This window comes from Hemiscyllium ocellatum, unplaced genomic scaffold (genome assembly GCF_020745735.1).
Source record: "Hemiscyllium ocellatum isolate sHemOce1 unplaced genomic scaffold, sHemOce1.pat.X.cur. scaffold_1899_pat_ctg1, whole genome shotgun sequence".
Taxonomy (NCBI): Eukaryota; Metazoa; Chordata; class Chondrichthyes; order Orectolobiformes; family Hemiscylliidae; genus Hemiscyllium; species Hemiscyllium ocellatum.
Window position 1 is genome coordinate 45132 of NW_026867911.1, and position 27103 is coordinate 72234.

General features: G+C 47.6%; 1 protein-coding gene and 1 pseudogene across 2 annotated transcripts in view; one reads left to right on the plus strand and one right to left on the minus strand.

The window, feature by feature from the left end:
* LOC132810757 (zinc finger protein 850-like) overlaps positions 1 to 7693 on the minus strand; it is a 22081-nt pseudogene extending 14388 nt beyond the window's left edge.
* The window catches only part of LOC132810758 (zinc finger protein 239-like), a 25502-nt gene extending 4160 nt beyond the window's left edge, over positions 1 to 21342 (plus strand). The window contains exons 1-2 of one of the 2 annotated variants that reach the window (XM_060822703.1): positions 15897 to 15978; positions 19695 to 21342. In XM_060822703.1, coding sequence (XP_060678686.1) covers positions 20103 to 20903 — 801 coding nt within the window. In that variant the 5' untranslated portion in view covers positions 15897 to 15978; positions 19695 to 20102 and the 3' untranslated portion in view covers positions 20904 to 21342. Of the gene's footprint in view, positions 1 to 15896; positions 15979 to 19694 lie in introns of those variants that run through there. The other variant, XM_060822704.1, reaches the window with a different exon arrangement.
* The last annotated feature ends 5761 nt before the right edge of the window (positions 21343 to 27103 follow it).

A 27103-nucleotide genomic window follows, 5' to 3' on the forward strand; every position in this document is an offset into this window, starting at 1 on the left:
GCATCTCCGCAGAGCATACTGCGCATGCTCCACGGTGTCAGTAAGGCACAACGCGCATTTGCTGGTGTCAGCAAATCACTGCGCATGCTTCTTGCTGTCCGCCGAAAAGGCGCGCGAACTACTTTTGACGAACCAATAGAATGCCAAGGAGGACCAGAAGAAGACCGGTCCTCCTGCCAATCAGAACCCCCCATGTTGTCTGAATGCGGAAGGTGTACCATGAGTTTCTGAACCTGCTGCTGATTCTCTGCCTCTGAATGAAGATTCACCTTCACGCCGGACTGCAACTTCCCTCCTTTGTCCCACTTCTGTGAGTACGGCGCTCTCTTTTGCCACTGCCGTTTTCCATTTATTTTTAATGCTGGGCTCAAGGGCCGTGGGTTTTACTCCCACAATCCAAAGATGTGCAGGTTAGGTGAATTCCCCATTGTAATCGGGGATGTGTAGGTTAGGTGCATTACTCAGAAGTAAGTGTAGAGTCATCGGGGAATGGGTCTGAATGGGTTGCTCTTCGGAGAGTTGGTTGGACTGGTTGGTCCGAAAGGGCTCTTCCCACACTGCAGGGATTCTATAAATTATTGACTTGTAGCGACTGAAAGGAAAAGTTTTTTTTTCCCCAGGAAATCCTTTTCAGCTTTCAGGCTTCTCCAGCTCCAATTAACATGAAGGAAAGGTCAAGCTCAGTGGGAAAAGGCTGAGTAATAGCATATCTTGGCTCTCACCCAAGTATTCTCCAAAGAAAACCATACATCTGGATGGGGATATGAATAGGAAGCATTCAGAGGGATATGGGCCAAATGCTGGCAAATGGGTCACTAGATTAATTTAGGATATCTGGCTGGCCTGGACTGAAGAGTTTGTTTCTGTGTACTCATTACACACGCCCCTCTTCTAGGTGTTCCCTATACAGCTGTTATTTTCATGAAATAATCTGACAATTGTTGACTTCCATCAACCTCTTCCATCCGGAGAAATTTCCTCTCTCTGCAAAGTGTGGTTCACGTTGGCAAGTTCAATCCTCCTCCGGTCCTCAGGAACACACTATAATGCGCAACGTTCTCAATGCCTGTTTAACGTTCAGTGGGGAAACTACTTTCAGTCCAACAGTTTGACAGAATTCCTCCGAAATGTTTTTGGCAAATGCACTGCTCCCACGAAAGCTCCTGGACCCACAGTTAAAATGCTTTTAACAGCCTGTTTTTATGTTAATTTCCCCGCCTTCCCAGGATGCAGAATTTCTCTCACCAGAAATTGCTTGCCCTGAAAAAAATCCAGCAGGAAGATGATTATGGCGCTCTCAGTAAAAATGTCTCAGGGGTCACCCAAGATTAGAAATGGAACAATATCTCTTTTCAAAGAAACTGTTTTGTTTGCCCTTTCAAACCTCAAATTTAAGATGTTCCATTGTAGCATTTAATTATGATCCATTAAAAGCAATATCCAGTCTCATCTGAGTGAGGAACTGACTCAAGAAGCGAAATAACTTTTCAGTCTGCTCTTTAGATGTGACATCCTCTCCCTCTCTCTGATGCAACAGGATTACCAGAGCTGGAAGTACCACTCGGAATACAATTGCTGATCGACAGTTAACTTCAGCTGCTTAACATAAGGATTTAAAAGCTGCTAGCCCGATCTCGCGCAAAGTACAAAAAACAAACTGTTCACCCGTGCCTGCGCAGAGGAGAAATTTCACTTGGAATAGATCACAAAATAAGAACTGTTACCAGTCCCACAACTCATGTGTTTCCCATGGACAATGTTAAAAATCGCACAACACCAGGCTATAATCCAACAGGTTTGTTTGGAAGCACTAGCTTTCGGAGCGCCGCTCCTTCATCAGGTGGCTGTGGAGAATGAGATCATGATCACAATTTATATCGAAAGGATTCTAGTGTCATGGAAATGTGACACATCAAACAATTTTAGATTAAATCTTTCACCTTTAGAATGGGTTTCTGTTCTTTGGCATGTTAATCCCAGAACTTGTTTTTTGTTACCTACTCAAGAATGTCATTCAAATGCAGAGCTTTTCTGACAATAAGTGTGAATTCTGACTGCACCCGAATGTTGAGTCAGATTGACGTTTTGCTTAGAGAAAAACTCTACATTTAAATGTCATTTTTGAGAAGGTAATTTATAGATTAGGGTGTAGAGGTTCGGGTGGATTGGCTGTGGTAAATTACCCATAGTGACCCTAGATGTGCAATTTAGGGTTGATGGGCCATGGGATGGATGTGGGCGAGATGCTCTTCGAGGGGCTAGCATGGAATAAATGGGCTGAATGGCCTGCTCCCACATTGTTGGCATTCTATGACTCACCCCACAAAGGAGCATTTTATCTGCATCAATCCTGTCAAGCCCCTTTCAGAATTCTACTGCTTTCAATAAGGCCACTTCAATAAGATCCCATTTGTCTGCGTTTGGCCCATGTCCCTCTAAACCTTCCTATTCATGTACTCATCCGAATGTCATTTAAAATTTGTAACTTCATCTGCATCTACCACATCCTCATCCAACTTCATTCCACGTGTAAACTGCCTTCTGTCAAAACGTTGCCGCTCAGGTTCCTTTTAAATCTCTCTCCTCTCACTTTAAAGAAATGTGCCCCCTAGTCTTGAGCTCCCCTACGCTCAGGAAGAGCCCTTCCCTCCACTCCCCATGATTTTATCAATCTCAATGATGGCACCCCTCAATTTCCTGTGCTCCAGTGAATAAAGTCCCAGCTTCTCCTGATAACTCAAACCCTCCCTCAAGTCTTGGCAACATCCTGGTAAATCTTTACTCAACCCTCTCGAATAGAATTCTCACACTCTGCACTCCTGAAACATTTACAATTTCTAACGATATTGGCTGCTCATTCACTGATCCAACTGATAAGCGACATGGGAAGCTTAGTGCAGGAGGCTGAAAGAAATGAGTAGCTTTAAAAGCAAAACCTCTTGGAGCTCAAAGCCTTCAATGAGAGTCTGAGCTCGGCGTTAAGTTCACTTCACCTTTATTGTGACCCAACTTTGTTAAAGCTTCAAATCCCCCTCAGCAAAAAGGTAGAGAAAAAGTAGCTGCTTTCTAAACAGCTCAAGATCAAAGCACACTCACTCACGCTTATACGCCCACCCAACCTCACTGTCTTCACTATTGGTCAGCATCGAGATGTCCCTTTCTAATTGGATCCTTGGTACAGCCGTAACCCGGAGGAAGCATTGCCTCACTCAGCAATTTCAACCCATACCCTGTATAGCGCCATCTGCTGCAGCGAGATTCAAACCCGGGAGCTGGGCTGATTGTCATTATTCACTGGACTTTCAGCCTTCACTCCTTCAATCCCCCTGCGATGGTACGTGAACTCGCTGGTGCCTCCGGAGGTGGGAGGAGCTAATGAAGGCCTTCCCACACTTGGGGCAGGGGAATGGCCTCTCGCCAGTGTGGACCCGCTGGTGGGTCAGCCTGTCGGAGGAATTGCTGAAGGCCTTCCCGCACTCGGGGCAGCTGAAGGGCCTCTCCCCCGTGTGGACCCGCTGGTGCCTCAGCAGGTGGGAGGAGCGGGTAAAGGTCTTCCCGCACTCGGGGCAGCTGAAGGGCCTCTCCCCCGTGTGGACCCTCCGGTGAGTCAGCAGGGCGGAGGAATTGCTGAAGGCCTTCCTGCACTCGGGGCAGCTGAAGGGCCTCTCTCCTGTGTGGACCCGCTGGTGGTTCAGCAAGGCGGAGGAATTGCTGAAGGCCTTCCTGCACTCGGGGCAGCTGAAGGGCCTCTCCCCTGTGTGGACCCGCTGGTGCCTCAGCAGGTTGGGGGAATTGCTGAAGGCCTTCCCGCACTCGAGGCAGCTGAAGGGCCTCTCCCCAGTGTGGACCCGCTGGTGGCTCAGCAGGGCAGAGGAATTGCTGAAGGCCTTCCTGCACTCGGGGCAGCTGTAGGGCCTCTCCCCCGTGTGGATCCGCTGGTGCCTCAGCAGAGCGGAGGAATTGCTGAAGGCCTTCCTGCAGTCTGGGCACCTGAACGGCCTCTCCCCCGTGTGGACACACTGGTGGTTTAGCAGTCCAGAGACCTGGATAAAGGCCTTCCTGCACTCGGGGCAGCTGAAGGGCCTCTCCCCAGTGTGGGCCCGCTGGTGCCTCAGCAGAGAGGAGGAATCCCTGAAGGCTTTTCCGCACTCAGGGCAGCTGAAGGGCCTCTCCCCCGTGTGGACCCGCTGGTGCCTCAGCAGAGAGGAGGAATTGCTGAAGCCCTTCCTGCACTCGGGACAGCTGAAGGACCTCTCCCCTGTGTGGACCCACTGGTGGTTTTGCAGTCCAGAGACCTGGGTAAAGGCCTTCCCGCACTCGGGGCAGCTGTAGGGCGTCTCCCCCGTGTGGATCCGCTGGTGGGTCAGCAGGGTGGAGGAATATCTGAAGGCCTCCCCACAGACTGGGCAGGTGAATGGCCTCTGCCCAGTGTGACTACGCCGATGAATCTCCAGGGAAGATGGAAAACGGAAGCCTTTCCCGCAGTCACCACACTTCCATGGTTTCTCCAAGAGGTGGGATTCCTCGCGTTTCTCCATGGCCGAAGTGTGGAGCCACTCCCTGCTGTGAATTCCTCTTTCCAGGCCGTATAGTTATTTTAGGCTCCACACTCAGTGCACTGCAATGGTAGGCTCTCTCATCCAGTCCCGCTGATGCTGAAAACGTACTTAGACAGGAACCAAAAAGCTTTGCTCCTTCTCACAGAATCATAGATGAAAACCGTTGCGGTCCCAATGGATTGAGTGACTGTCAGACATTGACGTCAAAGTGAGGACTGCAGACACTGGAGAGTCAGTATTGAAAAGTGTGGCGCTGGAAAAGCACAGCAGGTGAGGCTGCATCCGAGAAGTAGGAGAGTCAACGTTTCGGGCTTAAGCCCTTCATCTGTTGATGTTGAAACTTCCGCCTTCAGATTTTCAAATACAGTAGCGCCTCGACTTATGAACTTAATCCGAAAAGTTCGCGAACTGAATCAACTTTTCCTATTGTTCGGATAGCGTAAGAATGGTTGGACGGCTGTTCACAGCGCACACGCCAAAGACGAACTGAATGAGATCACGCGGGGCCCCGAGAGCTTTTGTGTTCGTACCTTGAATTTCGTACGTACGTTGAAGCAAGATTTTACGTACGCTCCTGTTCGTAAACCGATTTGTACATGAACGGGTTTGTTCGTGTGTCGAGGCGCTACTGTGCTCTGTAAAAAGAGATTACAAAGGTCATTAGTGCAGGGTAGAAATTCAGAACAAGCAGTTCTACTTTCTGTGGAATATTCTTTTCTTTTGTTATTCCACAAAATTGAAAGCACCATCCCACTCTCTCTTCCCCTCTGTTCTCACTCGGCTCGAACTGATTCTCCTGAAGGTGCTGATTCAGGATCTTATCGGACAGAAAAGCAAAAACATCAAGACTGCCGTCTCTCTGAACTTTGGATACCTCCGCCTGAAAGCTAATATCTTTCACAACACTGGGATACTGCTGAGAGTAAGCAGGTCTGATTTTGGGAAGCAAAAAGAAAGTGTCAATTCAGGGTGAACCTGCCACGCAGCTTCTTGAGGAAGGACCAGACGCAAAATGGTTAACAACCCCAGGCAGGTGGGAGCAAAATGAGACGTCAAGGCATTAACATTGAAAGTAGAGAGAAAGTGAACCTCCTGACTCTGGCAAACGCCAGAGTCATAGAGATACATAGCACAGAAACAGACCCTTCTGTCCAACACAATTGTACTGACCAGATATCCCAAATTAATCTAGTCCCATTTGCTGGCATGTGGCCCATAGCTGGGATCATCCCCACCCCCTGTCCTGAGACCTTGATGCCTCCAAGCTGACCCTCAAAGGTTTCGTTTGTCCTCCATTCTTTCCCAGTTGTCTTTTGTAGGTTTTGAAAACTTTCCCAATCCTCTGAGTATAGGATTTGGGAAGTTATGTTGTGGCTGTACAGGACATTGGTTAGGCCACATTTGGAATATTGTGTGCAATTCTGGTTTCCTTACTATCAGTAAGATGTTGTGAAACTTGAAAGAGTTCAGAAAAATTTACAAGGATGTTGCCAGGGTTGGAGGATTTGTTCTATTTGGAGGCTAGGGCTGTTTTCCCTGGAGCGTTGGAGACTAAGGAGTAACCTTATAGAGGTTTACAAAATTATGAAGGGCATGAATAGGATAAATAGCCAAGGTCTTTTCCCAGGAGGGGGTGGGTCCAGAACTAGAGGGCATAGGTTTAGGGTGAGTGGGGAAAGATACAGAAGAGATCTGAGGAGCAACCTTTTCACACCGAGGGTGGTACATGTTTGGAATGAGTTGTCGGAGGTGGAGGTGAGTACAATTGCAATATTTAAAAGGCATCTGGATGGGTATATGAATGGGAAGGCTTTTGAGGGATGTGGGCCAGGTGCTGACAGGTGGGACCAGATTGTTGGTCCCACCATGGATGAGTTGGACCAAAGGGTCTGTTTCCATGTTGTATATCTCTATGACAGGTTGGACTAAAGGGTCTGTTTCTGTGCTGTATGACTCTGGAACCATTCTATACTGGTCTTAAACCATGTTCTCGCCTTCCCCCACAAACATCCACTTCTTTGTTCAAAAAATCACATGACCTCAGCCTTGAATATACTCAATGACACCCTAACTGCAGGAAGACATCCCACTTGTGAACTCAATTCCTCTTGCTAATATAACGCGTGCCTTGCCGATTGCTTCCTACATCTGTCAGACAACTGGCAGTGACTGGAGTAGGAGGACACTGAGGCCTCTTTGCCCATCCACACATCAATCTGGATGAAGGGCTCGTGCCCAAAACGTCAACACTCCTGCTCCTAAGATGCTGCCTAACCTACCGTGCTTTTCCAGTACCACAATGTTTGAGCCTGATCTCCAGCATCTGCAGTTCTCACTTTCTCCACATTCAAATACATCTCCATTTAAACAATGCACCTCCTTTCTGTTTTTCTTTGCCACAGCCAAAGCTATAATTTCATATCGTGGTTCTGTGTTTGCCAATTGTGGTCCTCTCTATATCGGGGAGAGCGAGCGCAAACTTGGGGAACGGTTCACTGAGCATCACAGCTGGGTCCACAGAGCCGACCAGACCTCCCAGTCACCACCCATTACAATTCCCTTTTCTGACATGACCATCTTTGGCCTCCTCCATTGCCACAACGAACCTAACTGCAAATTGAAGGGACCACACCTCATCTTCCAGGCAGCCTACACCTGAAGGACTCAACGTTGAGTTTTCCAACTTCAAAAAAAGTTGTTCCTCCTTGTTCTTTGCCAGCAACCACATGCATTCCTCCCATTGACCAACCAGGTCGTAGCCTCTACCTGTCTTGACCTATCTCCACTTCACTCCCACCCCCTTTATCTGCAGCTTCTCCAGCCAGCCCCAGCCCCAGCCCCAGCCCCGAGGAAGGGTTACACCTGAAACGTCGACTTCTCCACCTCCTGTCTATTTTGCAAATTGTGACACAGACCTGGACCAGCGTTTCCAGAGTCTGTCCCCTTCCGGATTCACTCTCTTTTCTTTCAGATGCTGCAAGTCAACAATTGAACCCCAGAATGAAAAAGACATGGAATGGGAGCAAAATAGTGCCGTACTCACAGATCTGGGACACAGGAAGGAATGTGCAGTCTGGGTAAAGCTCTATCTTTATTCAGAGAGAGAGGATCAGGAGCTGCAGCTTGAGAAGCTCATGGTCCGACTTCCGCATTCAGACAATGGGCTGACTCTGATTGACAGGAGGACCAGGCTCCTTCCGGTCCTCCAAGGTTGCCTATTGGTCCATCAAAAGAATGTTTCGCGCCTTTTTTGCATACAGCGAATGAGCATGCTCAGTGTTTTGCTGACACTGGTAAGCATGCGCACTGCGTTGCTGACACTGGCAAACATGCGCAGTATGCTCTATGGGGATGTTGGTGTTCCTGACAGATTTTAAGTGTCCAAATGCCAACAGGGGAAAAAAGGTAGAGCCACAATTTTTTTTTCCTGCGGCTCGATATTTTATTCCTTTTGCATTTTGTCTGGCTGCTCAACTTTTGTATGTCGTTTCCCCTTGTTGTGGGGGCAAGGCACCGAGACCAGAACTGGAGGGCATAGGTTTAGGGTGAGAGGGGAAAGATTGCTGAGGGTACTAAGGGGCAATCCTTTTGCACAGAGGGTGGTATGTGTATGGAATGTACTGTCAGATGACGTGGTGGGGGCTGGTACAATTACATCATCTGGATGGGGATATGAATAGGAAAGATTCAGAGGGATAAGAGGCGACATGCTGGCATCTGGTCGGCATAGACTGAAGGGTTTGTTTCTGTGCTCTACAGCTCTGTGACTATTTTTAGATAGTATGGAACATGAAGAGCATGAAAGCATGGGAAGTGTTAGAGCATGGAGACCATTTCCAGTTCATAGAGTCATAGAGAGATGTACAGCATGGAAACACACCCTCCGGTCCCTCCGGTCCAACCCGTCCATGCCGACCAGATATCCCCATCCAATCTAGTCTCACTTGCCAGCACCCGGCCCATATCCCTCCAAACCCTTCGTATTCATATACCCATCCAAATGCCTCTTAAATGTTGCAATTGTACCAGCCTCCACCACTTCCTCTGGCAGCTCATTCCATACATGTACCACTCTCTGCATGAAAATGTTGCCCCTGAGGTCTCTTTAATATTTTTCCCCTCTCACCCTAAACCTATGCCCTCGAGTTCTGGACTCCCCAGGGAAAAGACATTGCCTATTTATCCTATCCATGCCCCTCATAATTTTGTAAACCTCTATAAGGTCACCCTCCCCCCCAAGTCTCTGACGCACCAGGGAATCAGCCCCAGCCTGTCCCTATAGCTCAAATCCTCCAACACTGGCAACATCCTTGTAAATCTTTTCCGAACCCTTTCACGTTTCACAACATCTTTCCGATAGGAAGGAGACCAGAATTGCATGCAATATTCCAACAGTGGCCTAACCAATGTCCTGTACAACCGCAACATGACCTCCCAATTACTGTACTCAATACTCTGACCAAAAAAGGAAAGCATACCAAACGTCTTCTTCACTATCTTATCTACCTGTGACTCCACTTTCAAGGAGCTATGAACCTGCACTCCAAGGTCTCTTTGTTCAGCTACACTCCCTAGGACCTCACCATCAAGTGTATAAGTCCTGCTAAGATTTGCTTTCCCAAAATGCAGCACCTCGCATTTATCTGAATTAAACTCCATCTTCCACTTCTCAGCCCATTGGCCCATCTGGTCCAGATCCTGTTGTAATCTGAGGTAACCCCCTTCGCTGTCCACTACAATTGCAAAGGATAGTGGAACACTCTTACACCAATTAGCAGAGTAAGGTTGAGGCTGAAAGGTCACTATGACAAGATGAGAAAACACCGTTAGTAAAGTTAGCCTCATCTGCTAACTATCATTATTGGGACAATAAATATTTGGGACATGACATTAAATATCTAATTGTTAGTGAGTAGAGTCAGCCTGCTTGAAACTACTGACAATAAATATCTAATCATGACATTAGGAAAATATTAAGTAGGGTCTAGAATGAAAGACCGTTGTTGCAAAAGCTGACATTAAATCTCTAACCGAGACATTGGAATAACATGAAGTAGAATGTACAACTAAAGAGATAATGGGAACTAACATCACTGGCTTATTGTGTAGCTAGACTGAGGTACGTTGATAAATATAGTTGGACATGCTGATAAGCTAACACAAACATGATTAAAAAAAAGATATTTTAAAATCACAGACCCTGAGGGTTGTGGGCATTCGAGAATCTGCTTTTCGAGTGTCACGGTCTTTTTGTTTGCAAATAAACGACCTACTTCTTGAAGAACTCTCTGCGTCTCCTGGTCGTTCTCTACATTTTATCCACGACAACAGTCAGAACCAATTTCATGGTACGAGGAGAGAAAGACTCGGAGCGGTGGTGGGGGGGGGCAAAGGGTGGGGCGAGAGAAAGACTTGGGGGGGAACAGAGGGTGGGGCGAGAGAAAGACTGGGGGTGGAACAGAGGGTGGGGCGAGAGAAAGACTGGGGGTGGAACAGAGGGTGGGGCGAGAGAAAGACTGGGGGGGAACAGGGGGTGGGGTGAGAGAAAGACTGGGGGGGCTGGACAGAGGGTGGAGTGAGAGAAAGACTGTGGGAGCTGGACAGAGGGTGGAGTGAGAGAAAGACTGTGGGAGCTGGACAGAGGGTGGAGTGAGAGAAAGACTGTGGGAGCTGGACAGAGGGTGGGGTGAGAGAAAGACTGGGAGGGGGAACAGGGGGTGGGGTGAGAGAAAGACTGGGGGGGCTGGACAGAGGGTGGAGTGAGAGAAAGACTGGGAGGGGGAACAGGGGGTGGGGTGAGAGAAAGACTGGGGGGGCTGGACAGAGGGTGGAGTGAGAGAAAGACTGGGGGGGGCTGGACAGAGGGTGGAGTGAGAGAAAGACTGTGGGAGCTGGACAGAGGGTGGAGTGAGAGAAAGACTGTGGGAGCTGGACAGAGGGTGGAGTGAGAGAAAGACTGTGGGAGCTGGACAGAGGGTGGGGTGAGAGAAAGACTGGGAGGGGGAACAGGGGTGGGGTGAGAGAAAGACTGGGGGGGCTGGACAGAGGGTGGAGTGAGAGAAAGACTGGGAGGGGGAACAGGGGGTGGGGTGAGAGAAAGACTGGGGGGGCTGGACAGAGGGTGGAGTGAGAGAAAGACTGGGAGGGGGAACAGAGGGTGGGGTGAGAGAAAGACTGGGGGTGGACAGAGGGTGGGGTGAGAGAAAGACTGGGAGGGGGAACAGGGGGTGGGGTGAGAGAAAGACTGGGAGGGGGAACAGGGGGTGGGGTGAGAGAAAGACTGGGAGGGGGAACAGGGGGGTGGGGTGAGAGAAAGACTGGGGGGGGGGAACAGGGGGTGGGGTGAGAGAAAGACTGGGGGGGCTGGACAGAGGGTGGGGTGAGAGAAAGACTGGGGGGGGGGACAGAGGGTGGGGTGAGAGAAAGACTGGGGGGGACAATGGTGGTGTGAATTTTAACTTCGTACACCCCAGTCCAACACCGGCATCTCCAAATCGGGGACATAGTTCTTTGAAAGTTGCATCATTGCTGGACAGGGTGGTGAAGGAGGCGTTTGGCACACTTGCCTTCATTGTTCACACCGTTCAGTGTAGGAGTTGGGACATCACATTGAGGTTGTACAGGATATTGGTGAGACCACGTGTAGAGTACTGAGTACACTTCTGGTCGCCCTATCGACGACCACAAGTTGACTGGTGACCTTATTTCGATTTATAAAGTCATGGGGCGTGTAGGAAAGGTAAATATCACAGGGGGGAAAAAAGGGTGGATCTCCCCTTTTTTTACTTCTCTTGGCACTTGGACACAAATTCTGTCAGGAACAGCAGCATCACCAGAGAGCATACTGCGCGTGCTCCTCGCCGCGCGCATCGCGACTTTCTTTTGGTGGGCCAATCGGAAGTCCTGGAGGACCGGAAGGATATAGGTCCTCCTGCCAATCAGAGCCTTCCTGTTGTCTGAATGCAGAAGTTGGAACACGAGCTTCGGAAGGTGCTGCTCCTCTCTCTGAATGAAGATTGAGTTTGTACCAGACTGCAACCTCCTTACTCCGCCAGTACACCACTCTCTTCTCAACTCCTTTTTCATTTTTTTTTCATTCTGGGCTTCAATTTTTGACTTGCACCAACCGAACGGAAAGGGAAATGAATCCACGAAGTGGACAGAATCTGGAAAAGGTTTTCATAACCAGAGAGTGGTTCATGTATGGAATGAATGTCCAGAGGAAGTGGTGGATGCACGAACAGATGCAACCTTTAAAAGACATTTGGATAAGTACATGAATAGGGAAGGTGCGGGGGGATATGGGCCAAACATTGGCAAGTGGCACTGAAACATAGTCAGCATGGAATAGTCGGGCTGAAGGGTCCGTTTCTGTGCTGTCTAACTAACTGTTCTGTCGTGGTCTTAAAACTTTCTTGCCTTCCACTTTAAACGTGGTTATTGTACCTGCATCTAACACATAAACCACTGTCAACAAAAAAAATCACCTCATCCACACAACATAAAAATCCACACACTGCTGTTCAAAAAACAGATGAACTCAGCCTTGGATATATTCAATGACCCCCTAACTGCAGGATGACATCCCCACTGCTAATCCCAGTTCATCTTCCGAATATACCACTTGCCTTGCTGATTGCTTGTGCATCTGTCTGATGACTGGTGGAGAAGGACGCCGAGGCCCCTTTGTACATCCATGCATCATTCCTGATGAAGGGCTCGAGCCTGAAATGTCGACTCTCCCACTCCTCCGATACTGCCTGTTCTGCTGTGCTTGTTCAGCCCCACACTTTTAGACTCTGATTCCAGCATCTGCAGGTCTCACTTTCTGCACATCGGACACTGAGGGTTAACCTTATGAGGGGCAAGGTCTTTCCCCAAGTTAGGAGAGTCCAGAACCAAAGTGGCATAGATTTTAGGTGAGTGGGGAAAGGGACATGAGGGACAACCTTTTCACACAGAGGGTGGTGCATGTATGGAACGAACTGCCAGAGGAAGTGGTGGAGGCTGGAACAGGTACAACATTTAAAACCCATCTTGATGGGTACATGAATAGGAAGAGATTAGAGGGATATATGGGCAAATGAGACCAGGTTAATTTAGGATATTTGGTCAGCATGGACGTGTTTGGTTGGTTGGACGTGTCTGTATGAATTCAGATTTCTCCAGCTTCCTCATTTCCCCTCCCCCCACCTTGTCTCAGTCGGTTCCCTCAACTCAGCACCGCCCTCCTAACCTGCAATCCTCTTCCTGACCTCTCCGCCCCCACCCCACTCCGGCCTATCACCCTCACCTTGACCTCCTTCCACCTATCCCACCTCCATCGCCCCTCCCCCTAGTCCCTCCTCCCTACCTTTTATCTTAGCCTGCTTGGCTCTCTCTCTCTTATTCCTGATGAAGGGCTTATGCTCGAAACGTCAAACTCTCTATTCCTGAGATGCTGCCTGGCCTGCTGTGCTTTGACCAGCAACACATTTGCAGGTGTTTGGTTGGAGGGTCTGTTTCTGTGCTGTTATCCTGGAATTGTCTCTGGTGAATGCAGAAGTGTGGTTGGACTTTCAGAGCAGCTTTCCAAGATGGGTTGCCCTTACTGGAAGCAAAAGAAGATATAATGAAGTATTTCGTTTGTGAGACAGCAACTGAGTGAGTGAGTACATCTGGGAGTTTGGTGGAAAGTGGGAATTTATTGCACTGTGGGGATGAAGCCCTACCCTACCCAGGATGAGACCAGGCCTTGAGTTGAGGAGAGTAGATTTAGGACAGAGATAAGGAGGAACTGCTTTTCCCAGAGAGTAGTCAATCTATGGAATTCCCTGCCCAAGGAAGCAGTAGAGGCATCTTCATTAAGAATATTCAAAACACAGTTAGATGGGTATTTGCATGGTATGGGAATTAAGGGTAGTTGGGACAATGCAGGGAGGAGGATCTCAGATGACGCATATATCAGCCATGATCATAATGAACGGTGGAGCAGGTTCGATGGGCCAAATGGCCAACTACTACTTCTTTTACTATGAAACTCTAACCCTGCATTTCCCATGGCTACCCCATCTAACCTTCACATGCCTGTACGTTATGGACAATTTAGCATGACCAATCCAAATCAAGGCCGGTGAGCAATATAGTGATGTGGAAAATGAACATCAGAGAACGATAGAAAGGGACAAGGTGAGTAAATGTACCAGCAATCAAAACCGGATCCTGAAGATCACAAAACTTGAAACTAAAAACGATGTTTCTGAATGTGTGGTGCATTGTAACAAAATTGGCTGCACACATTGAAGAGAATAATTATGATCTGAGACTCCTTACAGAGGCATGGCTTCAGGATGACAAGGATTGGATCCTGCATATCGAGGGGGTAGTCAAATGGGAAGCGAGGTGAGGGTAGAGGCTTGACGCTGCTCATCAAAGCACTGATCACAGGGAAGTCGAGTGTTAGCTTGGAATCAGGTCCTGATTTCTCTGTCCTCTGATGTCCCTGTACCCACAGAGTAAGATATTGGTCTGTTCTGCTCTGCTGGATTTCTGCTGATGCTTTGACCCCCCACCCCTACACCTTCTGGAACAATAAAACGTTCAGTCAATTAAGACCACAATCCCCAGCCTGTCAACCATCCAGACACACAGTGTAGTCCGAGCTGGGACATATGATTTATAACAGCTATGATTTATAAAAATATTTACGCCAGCAGAATTAAAGCATCTGTTATCAAGTAGACATCGGGATATACAGCACGCAATAGACTTTACTCTGTCTCATTCACACACATAAACACGTACATCCATGGGGGTGAATTTGTATTTGCAGAATTATATTTGCAGATACATTCTATTTTTCTCAAAAAATGCACAACCTGCAGGCTGTTCAATCAGTTTGACCTATACTGATAACTTCAGGGATTTCTGAACTTGGACAGCAAGGACCCTTTGTTCCTCAGCACTCTGTAGGGATCTACTATTTATTACTTCCTTCCTTCTCTTATTAAATTTCCCAGAATGCCTGGAGATTAAATTCCATAGTTTTGCCCCATTTACTAGCTGATAGATATCAGAGTGTAGCCAGAGACCATCCTCCTCCCTAGGAACAATACAACCTTTCCAGCGTTTATTCCTGGACAGAGGAGGCAGTGTTTTCTCCAGCTGAGCAGTGTGTATGTTAGCATGTCCAACTATATTAATCAAAAGTTCCTCACGCTAGCTACACAATAACCAGTGATGTTAGTTCCCATTATCTCTTTATTTGTGCCCTCACAGTTTTTCCTACATTCTACTTAATGTTATTCTAATGTCACAGTTGGAGATTTAATGTCAGCTTTTGCAACAACGGTCTTGCATTCCAGACCCTACTTAATATTTTCCTAATGTCATGATTAGATATTTATTATCAATAGTCTCAAGCAGGCTGACTCTACTCATTATTAATTAGATATTTAATGTCATGTCCCGAATATTTATTGTTCCCGTCCTGTCAATCATATTTAGCAGGTGAGGCTAACTTTACTGACTGTTATCTCATCTTGCCATAGTGACCTTTCAGCCTCAACCTTATTCTGCTAATTGATGTAAGAGCTTTCCACTATCCTTTGCAACAAATTGGCAGTAGTCTCCATGCTCTAACCCTTCCCATGCTTTCATGCTCTTTATTTTCCATACTATCTAAAGATAGACTCAGAGTTGTAGAGCACAGAAACAGACTCTGCGGTCCACGCTGACTAGATGTCCTAATTAATCTAGTGATCCATTTGTCAGCATGTCGCCCCTTATCCCTCTGAATCTTTCCTATCCATATCCGCATTCAGATGCATTTTAAATACTGTAATTGTACCAGCCTCCACCACTTCCTCTGGCAGCTCATTCCATACACATACCACCCTCTGTGCGAAAGGATTGCCCCTTCGGACCCTCAGAAATCTTTCCCCTCTCACCCTAAACCTATGCCCTCCAGTTCTGGTCTCGGTGCCTTGCCCCCACAACAAGGGGAAACGTCATACAAAAGTTGAGCAGCCACACAAAATGCAAAAGGAATAAAATATCGAGCCGCAGGGAAAACAATTGTGGCTCTATCTTTTCATCCCGCTGGCATTTGGACACTTAAAATCTGTCAGGAACACCAACATCCCCAGAGAGCATACTGCGCATGTTTGCTGGTGTCAGCAACGCAGTGCGCATGCTGTCCAGTGTCAGCAAAACACTGAGCATGCTCATCGCTGGACGCAAAAAAAGGCGCGGGACCTTCTTTTGATTGACCAATAGGCAGCATTGGAGGACCGGAAGGAGCCTAGTCCTCCTGCCAATCAGAGGCAGCCCATTGTCTGAATGCGGAAGTCGGACCATGAGCTGCAGCTCCTGATCCTCTCTCTCTGAATAAAGATAGAGCTTTACCCAGACTGCACATTCCTTCCTCTGTCCCAGATCTGTGAGTACGGCACTCTCTTATCTCGCCCCCTTTTCCATTTCTTTTTCATTCTGGGGTTCAGTTGTTGACTTGCAGCAACTGAAAGGAAAGAGTGAATTCGGCAGGGACAGACTCCGGAAACGTTGATCCAGGTCTGTATCTCAATTGGCAAAATAGTTAGGCAGGAGGCATCAGATGGTGGAGAAGTCGACGAATCGGTTGTAATCCTTCTTCAGGGCTGGGGCTGGGTGCAGAAGCTGCAGAGAAAAGGGGGTGGGGATGAAGTGGGGAAAGGTCAAGACAGTTAGAGGGTACGACCTGGTTGGTCAATAGGAGGAATGAATCTTGTTGGTGGCAGGGAGGAGGGCGGGGATGGGAATGGAGTCAGGGAATGGAGAGGGAGGTTTTTTGAAATTGGAAAACTCAACGTTGAGTCCTTCGGGCTGCAGGCTGCCCGGAAGATGAGGTGTTGTCCCTCCAATTTGCGGTTAGATTCGTTGTGGCAATGGAGGAGGCCAAAGATGGTCATGTCAGAAAGGGAGTGGGAAGGAAATTGGAATGGGTGGTTACTGAGAGGTCTGGTCGCCCTCTGCGGGCACAGCTGCGATGTTCAGCGAATCGTTCCCCAAGTTTGCACTCGCTCTCCGATATAGAGAAGACCACAATGGCAAATGCAGTACCACAATATGAAGTCATAGCCTTGGCTGTGGAAAAAAACCGCAGAAAGGAAGTGCATTGTTTAAATGTAGATGTATTTGAATGTGGAGAAAGTGAGAACTGCAGATGCTGGAGATCAGGGTCAAACATTCTGGTACTGGAAGAGCACGGGAGGTTAGGCAGCATCCGAGGAGCAGGAGAGTTAACGATTTGGACATGAGCCCTTTATCAGGAATGATGTGTGGATGGACAAAAAGGCCTCAGCATCCTTCTACACCAGTCACTGTCATTTGTCAGACAGATGTAGCAAGCAATCAGCAAGGCAAGTGGTATATTAGCAAGAGGAGAAAGTGAGGACTGCAGATGCTGGAGATCAGAGCTGAAAATGTGTTGCTGGAAAAGCGCAGCAGGTCAGGCAGCATCCAAGGAGCAGGAGAATCCACTTTTCGGGCATGAGCCCTTCTTCAGGAATGAGGAAAGTGTGCCAAGCAGGCTAAGATAAAAGGAAGGGAGGAGGGACTTGGGGGAGGGGCGTTGGAAATGCGATAGGTGGAAGGATGTTAAGGTGAAGGTGATAGGCCGGAGTGGGAGCGGGGGTGAGGGTGGAGAGGTCAGGAAGAAGATTGCAGGTTGGGCAGGTGGTGCTGAGTTCGAGTGTTGGGACTGAGACAAGGTGGGGGGAGGGAAAATGAGAAAACTGGGGCTCAAGGGCGGAGGAGCGGGAAGTGGTCCAACTAGTCATGGAGATGTACAGCTTAGAAACAGACCCTTCGGTTCAACTTGTTAATGCCAACCAGATATCCCAACCCAATCTAATCCCAACTGCCAGCATTTGGCCCATATCCCTTCAAACCCTTCCTATTCATACACCTGTCCAGATGTCTTTTAAATGTTGCAATTGTACTGGCCTCCACCATTTCCTCTGGCAGCTCATTCCATACACGTAATACCCTCTGTGTGAAAAAGTTTCACCTCAGATCTCATTTGTATCTATTCCCCTCACCCTAAACATATGCCCTCTAGTTCTGGACTCTTTTCCCCCCGCAACCCCTTCCCCTGGATAAGGCTTTGTCTATTTATCCTATCCATGCCCTTCATGATTTTATAGGTTACTCCTTAGCCTCCAACGCTGAGGGGAAACAGCCCTCGCCTCCCTATCGATCACATCCTCCAACCCTGGCAACATCCTTGTAAATTTTTTCTGAACACTTTGAAGTTTCCCAACATCTTATCGATAGTAAGGAAACCAGAATTGCACACAATATTCCAAATGTGGCCTAACCAATGTCCTGTACAGCCACAACCTAACTTCCCAAATCCTATACTCAGAGGATTGGGGAAGTTTTCAAAACCTACAAAAGACAACTGGGAAAGAATGGAGGGACAAACTGAACCTTTGAGGGTCAGCTTGGAGGCATCAAGGTGTCAGGACAGGGTGGGGATGCCCCCAGCTATGGGCCACATACCAGAAAATGGGACTAGATTGATTTAGGACATCTGGTCAGTACAGGCGTGTTGGACAGAAGGGTCTGTTTCGTGCTGTACATCTCTATGACTCTGGCTTTCCACTAACTTTTGCCACGTCAATAGGTTCACTTTCTCTCTAATGTTGGCGTTAATCCCTTGACGTCTCATTTTGCTCCCACCTTCCTGGGGACGTTAACCATCTTGTGTCTGGTCCTTGCTCAAGAAGCTGCGAGGCAGGTTCACCCTGAATTGACACACATTATTTTTGCTTCCCAAAATCAGACCTGCTCACTCTTGTTATAGGTGACTTCTGTCTAGGTATTCTAAATCTCCGGAGAATAGTTCCTGACACTCGGCTAACTACTCTACACTAGGGCTATGGTTTAGATCAACCGGGTTCTGCCTCCACACTCTACTGACCGCGGACTGTCCTTTAACCCTTGACTTCCGTGTGGCGGACAAACCGCTCCCACACACAGTCTAAGGGAGACTGTCCACTAGGTCCCGTCCTAGGAGGCGAACTCCAAGCTGTCGGCACCAGCCCTTAGCCCCACCAGCTGCCGCTATCCCGTGGAAAATCGAAATGCTGCGAGACACACCGCTGAAGCAACGAATGTTTATTCAAACTTGCAAGTTTGGGCGCCTTCCAAAAGAAAAGGGAAGGTTCGCGCCGAAAGGTTTACAGCAGTAATATTTATACATTATTCTTACATTTGAAAACGTTAGTAACAATTCCATTGGTTAAAACATTTCACGCTTCTCTCTGCCAGATTTTAATTATCTGTATGTTCTTAAACATTATATTGTTTTTAACAATTCTGCTGGCTAATGTTTCTAATATTCTAAAGGACTTCTATTGTACTCTGGACATCTGTGTCTTAATCATTACATCATTTTAACAATTCTGCTGGCTAAAGCATTCCTTGGTTATCTGTATGTTTTTTTACATTCTAAAGGCTTCTTTTGTATCTTGCTCAAGGTTACTTAGCTTCATAACAGCCTAGTTTTAATTAATAACTTATGTCAGCTTTATCCAAGGTCACAATCCGCCATTTTTTTTAACATAACAGTTCCTTCAAGTTCCTTCATATTTCCAAGCAGGCCTGCTTGCTTTTAGTCTCACAGTTAGCCCTTACTTATTAATCCTTAGTTAAACTGCAAAAATTACCTCACTGTGTGTGTGTGAGAGAGTGAGTGTGTGTGTGTGAGAGAGAGTGAGTGTGTGTGTGTGAGTATTTGTGTGTGTGTGTGAGAGAGAGAGTGTGTGTGTGTGTGTGAGAGAGTGTGTGAAACTGCAGAAATTACATCACCCATATCAATCTCCGCAGGATCCCAGTGTTGGGAAAGATATTAACTTTCAGGTGGAGGTATCCAAAGTTCAGAGATATGTCAGTCTTGACATTTTTGCTTTTTCTGTCCCTGTAAGATCCTGAATCAGCACCTTCAAGGGAATTAGTTAGAGCAGAGTGAGAACAGAGTGGGAGGGAGAGTGGGATGTGCTTTAAATTTTGTGGAATAACAAAAGAAAAGAATGTTCTGCAAAAAGTAGAATTGCTTGTTCAGAATTTCTACCCTGCACTGACAGTGATGACTTTTGTAATCTATTCTGACAGAATTTTTGAAGATTTGAAGAGGGAAGTTTTAAAATCAACAGATGAAGGGCTTATAACCGAAACATTGACCCTCCTGCTCCTCGGATGCTGCCTGACTCCACTGTGCTTTTCCAGTACCACATTTTTCGACTGACTCTCCAGCATCTCCAGTCCTCACTTTGATGTCAATGTCTGACAGTCACTCAGTCCACTGGGGCCAGCAAAGATTTTCGCCGTGATTTCTGAGAGAGGAATCAAAGCTGTTTGGTTCCTGTCGGAGTATGTTTTCAGCATCAGTGGGACTGGACGAGAGACCCCACTGTTGCAGCGCACTGTGTGTGGAGCCTGAAACAGTTATACGGCCTGGGAAGGGGATTTCACGGCAGGGAGGGGCTCTACACGTGTTTGTGTGCAGCTAAAGCTTTGGCCATGGAGAAACCCGAGGAATCCCGCCCTGTGGAGAAACCGTGGAAGTGTGGGGACTGTGGGAAAGGCTTCCGTGTCCTGTCTGCCCTGGAGACTCATCGGCGCAGTCACACCGGGGAGAGGCCATTCCCCTGCACCGACTGTGGGAAGGCCTTCAGACATTCCTCCCACCTGCTGGCCCACCAGCAGGACCACACGGGGGAAAGGCCCTTCAGCTGCCCCGAGTGCGGGAAGGCCTTCGTGTTTTTCTCCGCCCTGCTGAGGCACCAGCGGGTCCACACAGGAGAGAGGCCGTTCAGCTGCCCTGAGTGTGGGAAGGCCTTCAGCGATTCCTCCGCCCAGCAGACCCACCGGCGTGTCCACACCGGGGAGAGGCCATTCACCTGCTCTCAGTGCGGGAAGGGCTTCATCTGTTCCTCTACCCTGCGGAACCACCAGCAGGTCCACACCGAGGAGAGGCCGTACATCTGCTCTCAGTGCGGGAAGGGCTTCAGGTATTCCTCCACCCTGCTGGCCCACCAGAGGGTCCACACCGGGGAGAGGCCCTTCACCTGCTCTCAATGCGGGAAGGGCTTCATCTGCTCCTCCCACCTGCTGACCCACCAGCCGATCCACACAGGGGAGAGGCCTTTCAGCTGCCCCGAGTGCGGGAAGGCCTTCAGCAGATCTTCCTCCCTGCTGAGGCACCAGCGGATTCACACCGGGGAGCGGCCGTACATCTGCTCTCAGTGCGGGAAGGGCTTCACCTACTCCTCCCACCTGCGGAGACACCAGCGAGTTCACGTGCCATCGCAGGGGGATTGAAGGAGTGACGGCCGAGTCCCATTATCGATTGGAATATCAACCCGGTTCCGGGGACTCCCGGGTTCGAATCCCGCCACGACAGATGGCAGAATTGGTATTCGGTCAGAAATGTGGAATTCGGAATCTAACGATGAGACCATTTCAGGGAGGGGGTGGTAGGGGGAGAAAGCCCCCATCTGATTCCCTCACTCCCTTGTTAGGGAAGGGAACTGCCATTGTGGGAAAGGATACACTCAAGTCGTTCCAGCTGCATCCTTTACCCGGTCTGGCCTACACGTGACTCCAGACCCACAGCAGTCTGGTTGACTCTACACTGCCCCTTCCTGGCAAAGGAGCGGGGAGAAACTTAACTGGAGACAGGGTATGGGTTGAAATTGCTGAGTGAGGCAATACTTCCTCCGGGTTACGGCTGTACCAAGGATCCAATTACAAAGGGACAACTTGGTGCTGACCAATAGTAAAGACAGTGAGGTGGGGGGCGTGGGGGGAACAGGGGAGGAGTGGTGTGCGCACTTTCACCTTGAGCTGTTCAAAAAGCAACTACTTTTTCTCTGCCTCTTTGCTGGGGGGATCTGAAGCTGTAACAAAGTTGGGTTGCAATAAAGGTTACCTGAACTTACCACCGGGCTCAGACTCTCATTGAAAGCTTTGAGCTCCAAGAGGTTTTTGTTTTAAAGCTGCTCATTTCTTTCAGCCTCCTGCACTAAGTTTAGAACATAGAACAATCCAGCGCAGAACAGGCCCTTCGGCCCTCGAGGTTGCGCTGGCCTATGAACTATTCTCAGCTCATTCCCCGACACTATCCCAAAATCATCCATGCGCTTATCTAAGGATTATTTAAATCTCCCTAATGTGGCTGAGTTGACTACCTTAGCAGGTAGGGCATTCCACGCCCTTGCCATTCTCTGTGTAAAGACCTTGCCTCTGACATCTGTCTTAAATTCATCACCCCTCAATTTGTCGTTATGCCCCCTCGTACGAGCTAACGTCATCACCCCAGGATAAAGTCTTTCTCTGTCTACCCTATCAAATCCTCTGATCATCTTTTATGTCTCTATCAAATCCCCCCTTAACTGCCTTCTTTCCAATGAGAAAAGACCCAAGTCTCTCAGCTCGAAATGTCGACTCTCTTGCTCCTTGGATGCTGCCTGACCTGCTGCGCTTTTCCAGCAACACATTTTCAGCTCATCAATACATAAGCCTCATGGAACAGCGTCATAAGACAGAACTTATATCAAAAGATCATTGTCATGCAACTGATAGAATATATTGAACAAACTTAGATAGTCTTCATCTCTTAGAATGGGTGTGGGCTTTGGTTCATTAATCTGTAACAATGTTCTTGAGATGACATAAGGTTTTATAAAAGAAAGGCATCTCTGTTCAGACAATGCATTAAAGGTGTGAGATTTGAGTCTGTCTGTATTCCAATCTTGAATCAGACTGGTTCTGTTTCCAAAGTCGGAATTTGTAAAATATTACATGGATTGACTGCCTGCAGATTGTGTGCTTTTTGAACAAAATTGAATGTATCTGCAAATATAATTCTGCCAATACAATTTCACCCCAAAGAGTAGTGTGTGTGTGTGCATGAGAAAATGAGAGCGTGTGCATGTGAGTTTGTGTGTGAGTGTGCACAGAAGTGTGTTGTGCATGCTTGGGAAAGTGAGAGTGTGATGGAGTATGAGGCTGTGTTATAGGTGACTTCTGTCTAGGTATTCTAAATCTCCGGAGAATAGTCCCTGACACTCGGCTTACTACTCTACACTCGGGCTATGGTTCAGATCAACCGGGTTCTGCCTCCACACTCTGCTGACCGCGGACTGTCCTTTAACCCTTGACTTCCGTGTGGCGGACGAACCGCTCCAACACACAGTCTAAGGGAGACTGTCCACAAGGTCCCGTCCTAGGAGGCGAACTCCAAGCTGTCAGCACCAGCCCTTATCCCCACCGGCTACCGCTATCCCGTGGCAAATCGAAATGCTGCGAGACACACCGATGAAGCAACGAATGTTTGTTCAAACTTGCAAGTTTGGGCGCCTTACAAAAGAAAAAGGGAAGGTCCGCGCCAAAAGGTTTACAGCAGTAATATTTATACATTATTTTTACATCTGAAAAGGTTAGTAACAATTCCATTGGTTAAAACATTTCACGCTTCTCTCTGCCAATTCTTTGATTAAACATTATATTGTTTTTAACAATTCTGCTGCTTAAAGCATTTCTTGGTTATCTGTATGTTTCTAATGTTATAAAGGGCTTCTATTGTATCTTGCCCTCTGTGTCTTAATCATTACATCATTTTAACAATTCTGCTGGCTAAAGCATTCCTTGGTATCTTGCCCAAGGTTACCTAACTTCATAGCAGCCTAGTTTTAATTAATAACTTATGTCAATTTTATCCAAGGTCACAATCCGCCATGTTCTTGACATAACAGTTCCTTCTGACTTCTTTCATGTTCCCAAGCAGGCCTGCTTGCATTGTAGTCTCATAATTAGCCCTTACTCATTAATCCTTAGTTTTAGTGCAGAAATTACCTCATCCATACCAAGAGTGTGTGAGAGAGAGAGTGTGTGTGTGTGAGAGAGAGAGTGTGTGTGTGTGAGAGAGAGAGTGTGTGTGTGTGAGAGAGAGAGTGTGTGTGTGAAACTGCAGAAATTACATTACCCATATCAGCTGCGAGTGTGAGTGTGTTGAGGGGTGTGTGTGTGTCTGTCTGAGCGAGAGAGTATGTGTGTGAGAGAGAAGCTTATTAAAAGCAAAGGGTTGCATTTTTGCCAAAACAAGGACTTGTACAGATAATGATCGGACCATGAGTCGTGTTATAGAACAGACAGACATGGGGCTGGGGTGTTCAGGTACATAGTTCTTTGGAGGTTGCATCACTGGTAGACAGGGTGGTTAAGGTGGCGTTTTGCAACATTGCCTTCATTGTTCACACCACTGAGGAGAGGGGTTGGGACATCATGTTGAGGTTGTACAGGATGTTGGTGAGGCCACTTTCAGAGTACTGAGTACAGTTCTGGTGACCCTGTAATAGGAAGAATACTATTAATGAGGGTTTAATAAAGATTTACCAGGATGTTGTAAGGACTGGAGGGTTTGAGTTATAAGGAGAGGCTGGGACATAATTCACTGGAGCACAGTGTTATAAGTGACTCCTGTCTAGGTATTCTAGATCTCCGGAGAATAGATCCTGACACGCGGCTAACTACTCTACTCTAGGGCTATGGTTCAGATCAACCGGGTTCTGCCTCCACACTCTGCCGACCGCGGACTGTCCTTTAACCCTTGACTTCAAGGGAGACTGTCCACAAGGTCCCGTCCTAGGAGGCGAACTCCAAGCTGTCAGCACCAGCCCTTATCCCCACCGGCTATTGCTTCCCGTGGTAAATCGAAATGCTGCGAGACACACAAATGAGCAATTGATGTTTATTCGAACTTGCAAGTTCGGGCGTCTTCCACGGAATGGGAAGAGACCGCGACGGAAGATTTTACAGCACTAATATTTATACATTATTTTTACATTTAAAAACATTAGTGATAATTCCATTGGTTAAAACATCTCACGCTATACATTTTTCTTACATTCAAAATCATTAATGACAATTCCATTGGTTAAAACATTTCACGCTTTTCTCTGCCAATTCTTTAATTAAATGTTATATTATTTTAACAATTCTGCTGAATTAAATGTTATATTGTTTTTAACAATTCTGCTGGTTAAAGCATTTATCTGCATGTCATAAAGGGCTTCTATTGTATTTTGCCCTCTGTGTCTAGCTAAAGCATTCCTTGGTATCTTGCCCAAGGTTACCATGTTCCTGACATAACAGAGGTGACTTCTGGTTCATGTTCTCATATGGCCTAGTTGCTCATAATTAGCCTTTACTTATTAAACCTCAGTTTTAATACAGAAATTACCTTACCCATACCAAAAGAATGTGTGTGGTGTGAGTGTGTATGTGTGTGTGTGGTGTGAGTGTGTGATGTGTGTGTATGTGTGATGTGTGTGTGTGTGTGAGAGAGTGTGTGTGTGTGTGTGTGAGAGTGTGTGTATATGTGTGTGTGAGAGTGTGTGTATATGTGTGTGTGAGAGTGTGTGTATATGTTTGTGTGAGAGTGTGTGTGTGTGTGAGAGTGTGTGTATGTGTGTGTGTGTGTGTGTGAGAGTGTGTGTATGTGTATGTGTGTGTGAGAGTGTGTGTATGTGTGGTGTGAATGTGTGTGTATGTGAGTGTGTGTACGGGTGGTGTGTGTGTACGGGTGGTGTGTGTGATGTGCGTGTGTGTGTGAGAGTGTGTGTGTGTGAGAATGTGTGACTCCTGTGTGAGAGAGAGAGAGTGTGAAACTGCAGAAATTACATTACCCATATCAACAGGAAGTTGGGGGGGGGGGGGTGACCTCATTGAGATTGATAAAATCATGAGGAGTGGAGGTAAGGTGAATAGAAAATGGCTCTTGCTTAGCGTAGGGGAACTCAAAACTCGGGGAGCATTTTTTTAATGTGAGGAGAGAGATTTAAAAGGAAGCGGAGGGGCAACATTTTGAAAGAGGGTGAGTTGCATGTGGAATGACCTTGCTGAGGATGTGGTCGATGCAGGTACAGTGACAACATTGAAACAGCATTTGGATGGGTACATGAATAGAAAGGTTTAGAGGGAAATGGGCCAAATGCAGGCAAGTGGGATGTGGGAATATGTGTTTAAATGGAGCGGTGAGCTTTCCCAATGTAGACAGGGCTCCTCGAAACGTGGCAGTGTCCCCCCCTGCAGCTGCAGAGCGAGACAGGAGAGTTTGTTTTTGTGAATGAGCAGTTGTAGCGCGAGGTGGCTGTTGCTTGGTGACGGTGAGGCTCCCCCGGCCCCGCCCATCCCCCCGTGCAGACGTCACGCGGGGGCGAAGGCGGTTGGGAGGAGAAGTCGCTCGAGCGAGGAAGCGGCGGGAGGGCGGCCGTTAGGAAAATGGCGCCGTGCGGCCCGGGGCAGACACCGGTATTTTACACTCACTTTCCATCTGCTTTTACTGGCGCTTGTGCTGTTTACCCCTCACTGTGTGTTTAATCCTTGTGCTGTTTACCCCTCACTGTGTGTTTTATCCTTGTGCTGTTTGCCCCTCACTGTGTGTTTAATCCTTGTGCTGTTTGCCCCTCACTGTGTGTTTAATCCTTGTGCTGTTTACTCTTTGCTGTTACTTGTGCAATTGCTGAGGGTAGTGTGTAAATACTAGTGAAGGATACTATGCACCAGCATGTATATGTTCCTCAGTCATTGAAGGGGCAGGACCTGTTGAGAATGGTTAGTAAAGCAGGTTGTGCACTAAGCCTTGTTAACATGGATATAGTTTGTTCATTGGAAAAGTTGACTTTTTATTATTTAGAGTCAGATGTACAGCATGGAAATAGACCCCTTCAGTCCAACCTGTCCACGCCAACCAGATATCCTACATTAATCTAGTCCCCTTTGCCAGCACTATATCCCTCTAAACCATTCCTATTCATATATCCATCCAGATACCTTTTAAAGGCTGTAATTATACCGGCCTCCTCCACTTCCTCTGGCAGTTCATTCCATACCTGCACCACCCTCTGCATGGAAACATTGCCCTTCAGGTACCTTTTATATCTTTGTGGCCTCACCCTAAACCTATGTCCTCTAGTTGTGAAGGTCACCCCAACATGGAGGAAAAGACTTAAAAACATTGCTTTTGCATTTGTCTGGCTGCCCAATCAAATATCGAGCCACATGGGGAAAAAAAATATCGCTCTGCCCTTTTTGATCTCCAATAGACATTTGGAAACTTAAAATCTGTCAATAACACCAGCATTGCTGCAGAGCATATTGTGTACACTCCTCAGTGTCAACAAGCAGGGCACATGTTTGCCACTGTCACCAAAACATTGGGTGTGTTCCTCATTGTTGGCAGAAAAGGGGCGAAACCTACTTTTGATGGACAAATAAGGATCACTGGAGGACTGGAAGGAGGCTTGTCCTCCTGCCATTTGGAGCTCCCCTATTGGTGAATGCGGAAGTTGGGCCATGAGGTTCTGAAGTTCCTGCCCCTCCTCTCTCTCAATCTTAATTGAGTTTCACTCAGACTGCAGCTTCCTTCCTCTGTCCAACATCTGTGTGTACAGCATTCTCTTTTCTCACCCCCTTTTCCATTTACGTTTCATTCTGGGGTTCAATTGTTGACTTGGAGC